This window comes from Urocampus carinirostris, chromosome 17 (genome assembly GCF_059441175.1).
Source record: "Urocampus carinirostris isolate Australia breed hairy pipefish chromosome 17, RoL_Ucar_1.0, whole genome shotgun sequence".
Classification (NCBI taxonomy): domain Eukaryota; kingdom Metazoa; phylum Chordata; class Actinopteri; order Syngnathiformes; family Syngnathidae; genus Urocampus; species Urocampus carinirostris.
This window is the reverse complement of record NC_142365.1, coordinates 31499740-31514200: the sequence shown is the minus strand read 5'-3', so window position 1 is coordinate 31514200 and position 14461 is coordinate 31499740. Positions and strand designations below refer to the sequence as shown.

At 37.8% G+C, this 14461-nt stretch overlaps 1 protein-coding gene, 1 long non-coding RNA gene and 2 pseudogenes across 2 annotated transcripts; all 4 read right to left on the bottom strand.

Annotated features, from left to right (window-relative positions):
• Positions 1–671: 671 nt before the first annotated feature.
• On the bottom strand, positions 672–7674 carry LOC148349792 (uncharacterized). The gene is made up of 4 exons (XM_088321719.1): positions 7617–7674; positions 2996–3052; positions 2599–2925; positions 672–2535 (listed from the first exon to the last, which is right to left on the bottom strand). Exons 1-4 carry the CDS (start codon positions 7672–7674, stop codon positions 2450–2452), a joined length of 528 nt encoding a protein of 175 aa, XP_088177845.1. The 3' UTR covers positions 672–2449.
• On the bottom strand, positions 6567–6686 carry LOC148349794 (U2 spliceosomal RNA; annotated as a pseudogene).
• Positions 6916–7035, bottom strand: LOC148349793 (U2 spliceosomal RNA; annotated as a pseudogene).
• Positions 7675–9269: 1595 nt separating the features above from the next.
• LOC148349791 (uncharacterized) lies at positions 9270–12330 on the bottom strand. The gene is made up of 3 exons (XR_015847224.1): positions 12221–12330; positions 9752–9847; positions 9270–9416 (listed from the first exon to the last, which is right to left on the bottom strand). It is a non-coding gene; the product is annotated as an uncharacterized LOC148349791 (long non-coding RNA).
• Positions 12331–14461: the final 2131 nt, after the last annotated feature.

Genomic DNA, 14461 nt, shown 5'->3' with positions numbered 1-14461 from the left:
AAATTACCACACCTGTCAATTTATATGTTTTCCTTGTATTTTATATTTTTGGGATAATTTCAACCTGGGTAAATCATTTAACAATTTTTGTACTGGAAAAAAATAGATGAAAAAACCTTTGTTTTTTTTGTTACAGTCAAGCCGATCTTGTCTTGCCCATTTCGGCTCTAATTTATAATCTACGTACAATAAGTAACTCCAAATTTACTGCAATTGGAAAAAGAACTCAGAAAAATGCTGAAAGAACAAAGTTTTTTTGTTTACTTTTCAAAACAATAAGCTTGTAAACACAAATTATCTTTGTTCTATTCTATATACTAATAGTCTGTCTTGGTGTGAGTAAATAAGTGGCACGTTGTGTATTTATTCTCACTTATTAATGGAAATTGCCATCATTAATAGGGGAGCAATTGGCTGTGGTTGACCGGTATGTGTGAAGCATGTAATAATTCATTAGTTACCTAGTAGTATAATATACAAAATTTCCAATTCTAGTTATGTTATATTCTATCTTACCTAACCTATTAAAGTGCTTGGTTGCCTCTAATGTAAATTGTTTCTCCAATAAAGAAAACGCTTATAGAGTGTAAAAACAAAGGAAATATTAATGCAATGTAATACATTCTGTTAAGAAAAAGCAATGTACTCATGTCAAATAAAATGAAGAGAGGTCATATTTAGCCTTTATTATAACTTTATTATTCTTGAACTAAAAGAATGAATGTATCTCCTAAAACCACGTTTATATAGCAATTCTGCCAGACTGAAGTGGAGTTCAATAATTATACTAATTATTTACTTCAGAACCTGTCATTTGAATGGATTTCGCTTCTGTCAAAGTATCAGGAAATACATACAGGTACAATACTGTTTTTTGATGTTTAACAGTTATGATAATATCCTCGTGGTAAAACGGTTCAATACTAAATGCAACTAAACAGTGCGTATTACCAAATTTTCAGGACCATAAAGCGCACATAAAAGTCTCAGATTTTCTTCGAATTGAGCGGCGCACCCTATCGAGCAGTGTGCTCCCTGTTTAATGTAAAGCGGCAGACTTAGACCATTTCAGTGGTCTTAAGATCGGGCGCCCACGCCGAAACTGGAAGGTCACAGGTTCGAGCCTTGGCCAAGTCAAGACTTATACCATTTTTGGGTGAAAACCGATGTTTTTGTGCGATTGTTCACATTTTTATCTTTTTTATCTTGCGCCTTATGGGTGTGAAAATACATAATATTTACTACCATGAATATAAAAAAAAGCTTGAACCACAAACATTGTCTCTCGGTGTTATTGTAGTAACTTCACCCCCTGATAGACAGAGCTAAACATCTTTCTGTCTCAATGCCCCTTATGGACATCTTAAAAAATGCACACCAGACCTCCACAATTACGCATCTGAACAACAAGATTCCAATTTCTATCAGGAAAATGACATACCTTCATAGATTTATACTAAAGATTCAAATTGCCAAAAGTGTTACATTGTCATCAAAAGATTGGTGATTTATCTTTGTGTAATGATTCATGATTCATGCCTACATCGCCAGGAGTTCAATTGCAAGACTGTTTAATTCTGAGTATTATATTATGGTGTTTTTTATTAAATCGACCCGATTTTGGTGTCTAGATGAGAACTTTAATTTTAAGAAAGAAAGTACTTCGCCTTGAGGGGAAGTCACGGTTCAAGGTCAAATGTCACACTTCCAGGAGTTGCTCATGTCACAAGGTCGCTTTAAAAGGAGGCAATGATCGCACCACCTTGCTTTCGCTCCCGGGTACCAGAACCGCAAGCGCCTACGCTCATGCCACAAACTGTCTCTGGGACAAGTCCTCGTACTATGCGCCTCGCGCTCTCCACCAAAGCATGCTGAAGCAACTCAGTCTCTCTCTAACAGTCTTTCTCTCTCTTATGGTCTCTCACTACCCCCCCCCCACCCCCCACTCGCAACGTCTTTCATGGGGTCTCTCTTTCACACGTCTCTCACGGTCCCTCTCTCTCACAGTCACTCGTAGGCAATAGGAAAATAACATAACTGACGTATTGGTGCTGCTGTCAAATTCTTCAAAAACACCATAGGAAAATCTCTGCTTATTTATTTTATTAGCTATTTTCACTTTCCACAATATACCCACCACTTTTTTAAAGTCGGCTAGAAATCTCATTCCAATTTCCATCTTGTTGAAATGTTTGATTAATGACTTTATAGTGAATAAATTTTGTTGCGTGTTTTTGGTGTGCGTTTTTGAAGCTGTTCATCATGGGTGTAGAGAGAGGGGCATAGATCTGTCAATCAGGAGGTGTAGGTACTCCAATAAACCGAAAGAAGGGATGAATGATGAGTCTTTTGAAGTTTCTTCTTTTTGACACTACATCTGTACCCTACAATATGTATCTGGACTTCAATTAATACTTTGAATACTCATTTGAAAATCCTTTTTGTATCATTAGATGTAATTGTATAAAAGCAGCACAGTAACCATACAAGGAACCTGGAGAAACATGCTGGCAGCAGCACATCGGACAAGAAGATCTGTGGAAAGAAATGGAGATAAAAAACAAAACCCTCAACATTTTCCACCTACACAGTACTTACCGTTTTCCACGTTAATGCTAGCTCCTTCCCCAGTTATCTTGCACATGTAGGTGGTGTTGTGCGGCAGCTTGTCCCGAAAGCCGCTCAACGTTAGCCTGTAGCCGTGGGGCTCCAACTCGGTTACGTGGCTCACTTGCCTGAACCTTGCTTCTGCAGCTAGGCCTGAGACGTTTGCATTGATGAGTGATTGCTTGGAGCCGGATGACCACGAGAACTCATAACTGTTAATCTTATTAGGCTTGGCCTCGACCAGACAGTCTACTCTGAGATCGCCGTCATCTTCCTCACACACTGTGATAAGGTCACACTCTGCTGGTGTCAGCAAAGCTGTTTAAAAGACCAAAAAAGCAGTTGAGCTATGAAGAGTGTATACAGTCTTGAGTAATATCTCTCTCACCTCCTAATATGCCGAACAAAAAAAAAAACGCTGGATCATGATGGTAATCATCAGACACTGGAAAACAGAAGATAATATGTTATAGATCCTTTAAATTATGTTTTTTTTGTGGATGATGGACCGATGTGGGATAGGCAGAAACTACATGCAGGGTTGCTCAAGAAGAGGGACTGTATATATGTATGTGAATAAGCGGTACAAAGTGACAAATAAACATGGGTTTACAAAACAATGAAATGTCCAAAGAAAACCTGACAAAGACCGAATTCGAACAGGAAACTGCAATGAAAAGTAACAAAGAAACACCAAAACCAAATCTGGCGTAACGGTGGAATGAAATGACAATATCCCAACAGCGTGTAATGTTCAAAATGTCCTTTCTAAAGGGTTGTGGAAAATTGGGCACATGTGTGTGATGATCGGACACAAGCCCTGGTTGGGGCCCTCTGGTGGTAGGAAGGTATGTCAGACCCTAAATCCTTAAACCAGATAAAAAGGCTCAGAAACAGTTTCTTCTCCAGGGCCATCACCAACCTGAACAAGCGCACAAAACTGTGAAAAACAAATATTTTGCGACCTATTGTTACATGTCGAAGTGTCCTTGGGTAAGACAGCAGGATCCCTAGAATTTACCTGGAATTAGGGTTGTTTTCAAATTCAGTCACAGGCATGCTACTTAAAAATTTCTGGAATGATTTTATGGGCCACTCTTCCTATTGGGTGCTATTTCAGCATGGTAACCTTCACGCAAAAGTGTAAAAATAGTCAATGTTTTTAACATTTCATCCGAAAGAGGGACTTTCAAATTATAAGACAAATTTATTGGTGCACCTCATGATATGATCCTGTAACATTTTTTATACCAATAACTTCACAAATTACACAAGCCAAATGTCAATTTCTCTGTGCTTTCAGTCATCTTTCACTGAGATTTACCACTTTCTTTTTTCTTTCCTCCAATCTGTCCTTTCTCAAACACTCTCTCTCTCTCTCTCTCTCTCTCTCTCTCTCTCTCTCTCTCTCTCTCTCTCTCTCTCTCTCTCTCTCTCTCTCTCTCTCTCTCTCTCTCTCTCTCTCTCTCTCTCTCTCTCTCTCTTTATTACGATTAGCTTGTCTTCTCTCAGGGTCAGCATCTGTAGCGCCACTGCGTTTTAGCTACAAAGGTGCTATTCCCTGACAACTACATGCATTCCATTTTAATATAATCTTTTTGGAAGTATCCAGCTAATAAATACATGATAGCTTGATGATAAAAAAGAACACACGTGTAAAAACACCTAATTTAATTCTCCCATTGACATACCTGTCAAGCTCCAGGGCTCCATGCCCTTACAAACTGTCATATTTTCCCTCACAAAATACAAAATAATCTTACACCATATTTTTTTTTCAAACGTGTTTATTTATGTAGTTTAACATGTTATATTGTACATGTGTTTCGTTATATCATATGTATTGTTAATTTAATTTTTTTGTGAGATACTGAGTTGCTCGACATGAATGAGGTTTATTATAAAAAGAGTTCAAAAATGAAGTAGCTTGGACGTTCACCGTAGAAGGAAAAAATACATGCAAATATAATTAAGTAGTATAATACATTTTCTTATTCAAATCATTAATTCATTTTCTGGATTAAATTATTGTTGATTAAAGGGATAACCACAAACCTGTCTTTTTTCATTTTATCCTTTTATACTTCCCTTTTTTCTTAACTTCTTTATACAACATAATAATTCGTAATGTAATATATATAAATATATATAATATATATATAATATAATATAAAGCAAGTGAGCCATTTGAGAGCCGGCTCTCTTTAATGAGTTCAGCCGAAAAAGCCGGTTTTCTAAAAAGAGACGGACTTCCTTTAACTACATAACTCGAACTCGCTTGACTTGATTGATTTGCCGTTTGGTGATAGTCGGTGTATACCGGATGGTACTAGTGTTCCCTCTAAGCTGTGCGCACCGCTAGCACATTCTCAGCGCACAAGAAAATCTAGCCAGCGCACAAAAATGAGAGCTCAAAATTATCAGCGATTTAAGTCAAAGTTACAGTGCATGAAGGTAAAAATACACGGGTTCCCCTGAGGTTGTGTCCTAAATGCGGTATTTTGAAGTCGGGTCGAAGTAGAACTAAGTTGAGTAAAGTTATTAGAGTTTGTCGAGAACCGGCTTCTTCGGCTCGGCTCACTAAATGGAACCGGCTCTTTCGGGTCCTAAATGGCTCTTCAGGTTGTTTTTGCTTCTTTAATCCCAACATGACCAAATATTATGTAAAATTATGCACAAAATGACTTAAAGGAAGGGGGAACAAAAAATACCAAAATGAAAAAGTAGTGAAAAGCTGAGAAAAAAAGAAACAAAAGGAAGAGAAATAAAAGAAGGAAAAAATTTAGAAAAAAGCTAGAAAAAAAAGAAAAGAAATAAAAGAAAGAAATGTAGGAAAAAAGTAAATAGAGAACAAAAAGAAAAAAGTAACAGTTTGGAAAAAATAAACACAATGAGATTTTTTTTAAGGAATTTAATAAAAGTAGAAAAAAAACAGAAAAAAGAAGAAAAAGTTTGTGTTGCATTCAAATAATTTCCAATTATATCAAGTGAATCTTGTTGCCAACATTGTACTTCCACTAAAAAAATGTGATTAAGTACAGTTCTGTATCTTACAACTGACTAAATAAGCCCCCAAAAATGTTAATATTATGCGACAAAATATATCAGGAAATAAAAAGAAATGGATATCTTGTGAAAGAATTGTAAGAACAGACGACATTTGTAGGCCGTACAAACTTTGCAATAGTACATGAGTCAATTCATTCAAAAGAGAAAAATAATTTTGCATTGCCGGAAACTCAACAAAATGTAATGTGATGTCAAGTTTTGGACATGTTTGATAATGACTTACCTTAAATTCCGGACTATAGAGCGCATAAGCCGTACCCACCACTTTTTAGGTGATTTGTCACTTTTGTACTTACACAAGTCGCACCCACATATAGGCCGCGGGCGCTCACATTTAATCTTGCGACACTATCACAAGCTCAACTCGGACCGGGGAGTCAATTCCATGATTGTTGGGATTTTTAGGGGTTATTGTTCTGTCTTCGTTATTAATTATCCATTATATGTTGTCGGTTAGTTCATAATACGCTACAAAGCCTGGGAGCCGGGACACTTACTCTCAGCCAAAAGGCCAAGCTAAGGTCCTAGCCCTAAAGCCTTGATGCAATCATTGCGAATGCACCGTTCCCGGAGGTACTGCAGAGCAAGCTCTTATAGTACACAAGTCCTGACCCATCCAACATATGCCGACACAGTCTGACCACTACAGGGGTTTTGGGGTTTTTAAGGGTTGTTGTTCTATATTCGTTATCCATTATCCATTATCCGTTATCGGTCTGTGACAGGGGGTTTTGGGGTTTTTAAGGGTTATTGTTCTATCTTCGTTATTCATTATCCATTATCCGTTATCAGTCAGTTCATAATACGCTACAAAGCTTAGGAGCCGGGACTCTTACTCTCAGCCAAAAGGCCAAGCTAAGGTCCTAGCCCTAAAGCCTTGCTGCGATCATTGCGAATGCACCGTTCCCGGAGGTACTGCAATACCGGGCCGATGCGTGGAGTGGACAGAACAAGCTCTTATTCCATCTCCAGATTACAAAAATCAAAGATCATGGCAAAGGCCAAGCTAAGGACTGACATAGCATCAAAGCCACAGTCCAAAAACTACAAGGCCAAGCTAGATGTGCGGTCCCTTCTCAAGGGGGGTTTTTAAGGGTTATTGATCTATCTTCGTTATTCATTATCCATTATCCGTTATCGGTCAGTTCATTATACGCTACAAAGCCTAGGAGCCGGGACACTTACTCTCAGCCAAAAGGCTAAGCTAAGGTCCTAGCCCTATAGCCTTGTTGCGATCATTGCGAATTCACCGTTCCCGGAGGTACTGCAATACCGGGCCGATGCGTGGAGTGGACAGAGCAAGCTCTTATTCCATCTCCGGATTGCAAAAATCAAAGATCATGGCAAAGGCCAAGCTAAGGACTGACATAGCATCAAAGCCGTCTCCCACACACACATCCTATCCAAGAGACTACTCGGGTTTATAGTTCACAAATTTAGAATCATAGTTGGCATGGTAAATGGAAAATTATACCTGTAATTAACGTATGATGCAGACTTGTAAAGTCCGGGTCCCGTTGAAAGTAATCCAAGGAAACAAAATGTATATTTCCAAAGTTAAGGGTGGGAAAAATATATATCCACTATTGTCCGCTGCGACAACAGACAGATCTACCGGTAACTCAGCTTTACCCCATTTCCCATCAGCCCGCGTTTGCTCCACCCCTTCTTTTTGATTCATCTGTAGAACACATAACAGAATAAATCTCTAAAATAAATACATTACAAAAATATACAGTTGCAAATACATATTATACATGGTTACACATATTTACGAAGATAGACGGTACACCGAGAGAGTTTTCAAAGCTTTGATAATATTAATATAACTTTCATCCCAAACCGTGCCTTTGAAAGGTACCAACACGCTAGTAGGATCACGCTCGCAATGTATCAAACGTGAATGATTAGAAAAAGCATCCCGTACTTCTGAAATTCACGGTGGATGGTCCTCAACATCTTCCTCATAGCTATCGCCATCAAAGGCGTCTTCCTCATTATCGGAACGTACCTTAACTTTACAGTCAATGTATGCTTAATCTTAGAGGTTGCAGTCTTTCTTGGCATACACACAGTGCATCCGGAAAGTATTCACAGCACTTCACTTTTCCACATTTTGTTATGTTACAGCCTCATTCCAAATTGTATTAATTTAATCTCTTATCTCAAAATTATACACAAAATACTCCATTATGACGATGTGAATAGGTTTTTTTTAAACTTTTTTGAATTTATTAAAAATAGAAAACTAAGAAATCACATTTGTTGATCCACCTTTGGCAGCAAATACAGCCTCAAGTCTTTTTGAATATGATCCCACAAGTTTAGCACACCTATCTTTAGGCAGTTTTGCCCATTCTTCTTTGCAATAAGTCTCAAGCTCAATCAGGTTGGATGGGAGACGTTTGTGCACAGCCATTTTCAGATCTCTCCAGAGATGTTCGATCGGATTCAAGTCTGGACTCTGGCTGGGCCACTCCAGGACATTCACGGAGTGGTTCTGAAGCCAATCTTTTGAGATCATGGCTGTGTGCTTTGGGTCGTTGTCCTGCTGAAAAATGAACCTTCGCCACAGCCTGAGGTCAAGAGCGCTCTGGAGCAGGTTTTCATCCAGGATATCTCTATATATTGCTGCATTCATTTTTCCTTCTATCCTGACTAGTATGCCAGTTCCTGCTGCTGAAAAACATCCCCACTGCATGATGCTGCCACCATCATGCTTCACTGTAGGGATGGTATTGGCCTGGTGATGAGCGGTGCCTGGTTTCCTCCAAACATGGCGCCTGGCATTCACACCAAAGAGTTCAATCTTTGTCTCATCAGACCAGAGAATTTTGTTTCTCATGGTCTGAGAGTCATTCAGGTGCTTTTTGGCAAATTCCAGACGGGCTTTCGTGTTCCTTTTACTAAGGATTGGCTTTCGTCTGGCCACTCTACCATACAGGCCTGATTGGTGGATTGCTGCAGAGATGGTTGTCCTTCTGGAAGGCTCTCCCCTCTCCACAGAGGAATGCTGGAGCTCTGACAGAGTGACCATCGGGTTCTTGGTCACCTCCCTGACTAAGGCCCTTCTTCCCCGATCGCTCAGTTTAGAAGGCCGGTCAGCATGCTTGGTGTTTGTGCTTTGACATGCACACTCAACTGTGGGACCTTATATAGACAGGTGTGTGCCTTTCCAAATCATGTCCAATCAACTGAATTTACTGCAGGTGGACTCCAATTAAGCTGTAGAAAGATCTCAAGGATGATCAGTGGAAAAAAGATGAACCTGAGCTCAATTTTGAGCTACATGGCAAAGGCTGTGAATACTTATGTAAATGTGATTTCTTAGTTTTCTATTTATAATAAATTCAAAAAAAGTAAAAAAAAAAAAAAAAAACGTTTTCAAATTGTCATAATGGAGTATTTTGTGTAGAATTTTAAGATTAGAGATTAAATTAATACAATTTGGAATGAGACTGTAACATAACAAAATGTGGAAAAAGTGAAGCGCTGTGAATACTTTCCGGATGCACTGTATTCTACTGGTCTTAATCTGACCTTTTATACTCCAGTGCCGCTGGTGGCTGTTAGAAAAATTCCATAAATTGGCCGCTTCACTGAATAAGCCGCAGGGCTGAACATTTGGGAAAAAACTAGCGGCTTATAGTCCGGAATTTACGGTAGTTGCCACACTTGGGATTGCTGTTGCTCACTGTTGTTTCAAGCGTTGCTCACCCACTTTGTGTGAACGCTCAGACCTGTGGAAAATTAGAGGGAACATTGGATGGTACCCATAATTGACAAATTTGCGTTTTTCGGTACAGATTTTCTTGTACGTCGTACACATCTTAAAATGCATAATAAACGTACTGTGTACGGCATAAACGTACAGGTTGACAGGTATGCATTGACCCTGTCGCTTAGCATTTGCATAGCATTAACAGGGGGGGACAGTAATAGGGGGTTTATTTTATGCTAAGTTAACCATAAACACTAATGCGATGAAAAAGAAGTATGCAATGAGTTTTAATATAATAAATATAAAACATACGATGAAACATTGAAAAAGGGTTGATTAAAGAGTGGTACTTACTCTTCTTTGCCTTGAATGTTTTCCCTCCAAAATATTGTTACATCAGAGAGGCATGTGACTAAAATGATTGTCAGCAGATGTTTTTCCATACAACTCCTACCAGAGTAACAGGGGGATAGTTCATACTGGGACCCAATATATTTTCAAGATTTTAAACATGGTAAATGTACTAATACAGACGCTCCCCTACTTGCAAACATTCGAGTTACGAAAAACGGTAGATACAAACATTTTTTCGAGATGTCAAAAAATACTTGGACATTGCTGTCAGTTACATTTTGTATTGTGCACCTTTTCCCGAGTACAGGACATTACTGTAGTGCTTCTTTCCGCCGCCACCGGCGTGTGGCGCTGTGAGAGCTCACCCAGTGTCCACCCCGAAGAAGAAATCCGTCTTCCTCTTCCTAGTTCGTGTGTAAACACACTATATTGTATCTCCAGCAAGCTTAGAACTTTGATATTCTTATTGTTTAATATCTTGTGCATCCATTCAATATGGTTAGTGTCAAGTGTAAAGAAGAGGTCAGTCATTTCTTTTGAAATGAAAATGGAATAAGAAAGCTTGATGCGGTTGAGAAAATAGTTGGATCGCTTGTTTTTGGCACTTTTTACCACGGAGGGGGAAGTCGTCTAACTCTTGAAGCTTATCTTCCAAATGTTATTTTTTTTAGCACAGGTTACTTATACAAGCCTTAAATATTCTTATATAAACCTTAAACGTATATTCCATACAAAATATAGCACAGAAGCAGCTTACGAAAAAATTCAACTTACGAACGATCGTCCGGAACTTATCTCGTTTGTAATAGGGAAGCAACTGTAACTGAAATTGACTTAAGGTGAAGAATATCATCTTTAAGGCAAATTATGAAAAACATGAATTTAAGAGATTTTCTCACAGTGGTACATCTACTCATGAATGTCTCTACATGCGAAAGTTTCAGGTTACCTGAACGATAAAATATTGCCTCTCAATACAAAGGCTTTTCAGGATATGAAGTCAGAAATACAGTACAGTACGTGCTGCTATTAGCCGCCCCACATTTTTCCAAACGTAAACAAACAAGCTATCGCTTAAAATCTGCCTGGCAACTTAGTGCACATTCATGCTCACAGTATGCTTCGTGTTACCCTCAAGAGTTCAGAGACGAGGAGGAGGAGGGGTCCAGCAAGATAGCGGGGGAGGAGGACACAGCTATCATTCAATCAGCCCAAATAAAGACATTTTAGCAGATTTCCATGAAGTCTCAGAATTTGTGGAAAGGATTCACCCGTAAAAAGTGTGGATAAGTCGGGCTATTGCTACATCTGCCTCGCACATTTGTGATAGATTGTCAAAAGCCGGGAAAATGCAAAAAGGTAAATGAATATTTTAATTATTGTATTTCCTATTTTTTTTACATGTGCGTCTTGTTTTATGTATATTGTGTGGTTATCCTATTTTAACATATATTTTTTATATACTAATACTTTTTTATGATGGAAAAAAAAACAACATCCTACGGCACTTTTGCGGGGCTTGGAACCATTATCACATTTATATTCCAAACTGCTTTTCAACTGACAAAGTTTTCAGGTTACAAAGCTACTCTCAGAATAAATTCGTAAGTAGAGGTGCCCCTGTATTCGTCACATCAGTCAATTAAACATGACCAGGGACATAGCATTTTTGTGTATTTTTACTCCAGTCAGTCATTTATTTAAAATGAGATAATCCTGCATACGTATCAGTGTGTCCTATGGTAGAGGGCAGTTCGGCAAACAAGAAAATTTCTTAAAGTAAGTAAAAGTGAATGTTTATACAAAATTAAGTTAGCCATTATTACTAATGTGATGAAAAATAAGCTAGTATACATTGATTTCAGTGACAGATGTTTAACATGTTTATTCGGGATAATGTCTACGATGTCTTCACTATAAACTAAAATTGACATGGAGTATCATCATTAACGCAATACAGAAATGATGAAAAAATTTGCATTTTTTAGATTTTTCTCACTTATATTTGTAACAAAAGTCAATCAAACATAGGTGGGGACATAGTATTTTAGTGTATTTGAACTACAATCACAGTAATTGATTTGAAATGTACTTATCAGTGTGTCTTATGGTAGAGGACAGTTAAGCATACTTATTTTTTTAAAAATAAGTATTAGCCCATTTTTACACAACATATACCCTTTTGTGTCACTGGGACTCAAATGGCACCGAATAAGAGGAATAACCCATAAGGTATCTTCAACTCAGTATTATTTCAATTCATGGCTAGGGAGCTTTTTGTGATAGTTTTCAAACACAACCTGCAAAAAATAATGCAGCCGTTTGAAAAAAAAAACAAAAACAGTACATGTAAAGGGAAAATATTGCATCATCCTATAATACAATGTACATCAGTAAGACATAAATTTTATATTTCAAAGTACCCCTCTCTTAAAATACTCAAATCGGACCTTGTTTTAAAAGCCTTACCTGTGCTTCGGTGCAGGATGATGAAGCAAGTTTAAGCACTGCAGAGCAAAACACTGGATGGGGAGGGGAGTGGAATCGGATAAAGGCACATGCCTGGGACGAGGATGGATGGATGCTGATTGAAATGTACTAAACATCACCATTCTTTGAGCCTGTCTGCTGCGTTTTTACGATTGTGCGTGTAAGTCAACCACTGCTGTCAGTTGTAAAATTGCAATAACACATACATCTTATATTCAACCAATCGCTTCGATTTGTCAGGATCAGAGTCGGGAATAACACAGTTCTAAATAACGCTGTTACGTATAGGCATTATTTTCTCATCAAATTATTTTTTCCGCCGCTAAAACTCCGTTTACGTTACTAACGCTTGAGCGATGCGTTGTGTACATTTTTGCGTGTATTTATGTATGTTTTGTGTGTTTATTCACGTATTGTGTGTTTACATGTTTTGTGTGTTTACGTACGTTTTGTGTGTTTACGTACATTTGGTGTTTACGTACCTTTTGTGTGTTAACGTACGTTTTTGTGAGATATAACAAATATTACAAGGTTCTATAACTCAAGTACCTGTCTCTTCTTCTCTATTCAATTGAGTCGCATACCGCTCTGAAAATTTTCAAATGTTGGACTTATGACAACTTCAAAAATAGTTACGTTCCCTGACTATATAGTACAGTGGAACCTTGCTAGTTCGTGGTTCCATTTTTACAGGTTCAGAGCTTTGCGGGTCTAAAAAAATATTCAAAAATTAAAAATATCAAAAAATATTCAAAAATTGATAATAATGAAAAATATTAAATTAAAATTTGAAATTACATTATTTTATAAAATTTGAAAACAAAATATTCAATTAGAATCAGTAATTGCATCATTTTACAAAATTTTAAAACACAAAGAAATGCACGTATACGCTAAGCATCACGGGCATAAACGCAAGCTGATTGGCCAGCACTCGCTAAATACTCGACTCCCCATTGGCCCATTCACTGATAACGATAATTGGTTGTTCGTAAGTAAATTGTTCGGTAGAACAGTGTTCTAGACCCTCAATTGTTATTGTAAACAGACAACATATTTTACAGGTTTTTTTTGTTATAACATGAATTTCACTCTCTCTCTCTCTCTACCCGTATTCTATATGGTGTACTGTATACAGGGGGGTATACTGTATACCTGTATACATTTTTTAAGCATTTTTGAAGGGGCGCCGCTACTTTGCGGATTTTCAGTTTTCGCGGGTGGTCTTGGCCCCCATTAACCGCGATAACCGAGACCTCACTGTAATTCAGTTACTCGGCCTGGAGAGGGATGTGAGCCGCCAGACTATACCATCCCAAGACAAACCACAGGAAATGGTGCCCGTACGACCTTAGTGGTTGAGGGAAGGTATGAATGAATGAATGAATGAAAACTTTATTTGAACATCAAAATAAAAAACAGAACAAAAACAATAACTCAACAAAATAGTGTTACATAATATGTTCGAAAGGGGTAGTAAGAAGCAAATGCTAATATTACCTACCACTTCATCTTCCCCACCAAATGTACCAAAGATATAACAACCAATGTAATGATATTATAATAGCAACAATAACACTAAATTTACTAGACGTACTACTCCCAATCTCCCGCACCACTCATACCCCATCCTCCTCATCTCTGTATTCCGCCAGGAATGTTCCTTTGTATCTAGACCTGAACAAGTGAATAGTTGGACACCGTTTGATCTCGTCTTGCAATCCGTTCCAAAACTTGACTCCACACACAGACAGACACATACTTTTCCTAGTGGTTCTCACCTTTGGGATTATGAATTCACTACAGCCCCTTAAGTTATAATTTCCCTCTTTCCGAATGAATAATTTACGGAGGTTTTCGACACTGTTTTTGCTGACCTTAAATAGCAGCTGTGCAGTGAAAATTTTTACTAAATCATCTGATTTTAATAATTTGGACTGCAGGAATAAAATATTAGTATGATCTCAATATCCTACCCTGTGTATGGTTCTAATTGCACGTTTTTGGAGGATAAAAAGGGTCTGTAGTGAACTTTTGTAATTAGCGCCCGAGACTTCTGCACAATATGTTAAGTATGGAAGAACTAGAGAACAATATAATAAATACAATGCATTATAGTTTAAAAGGAATTTGGCTTCGTTAATTATTGAAATGCTTTTAGATACCTTAGTTTGTATGTGTCTGATGTGTGTTTTCCAACTTAATTTATTGTCTATTATG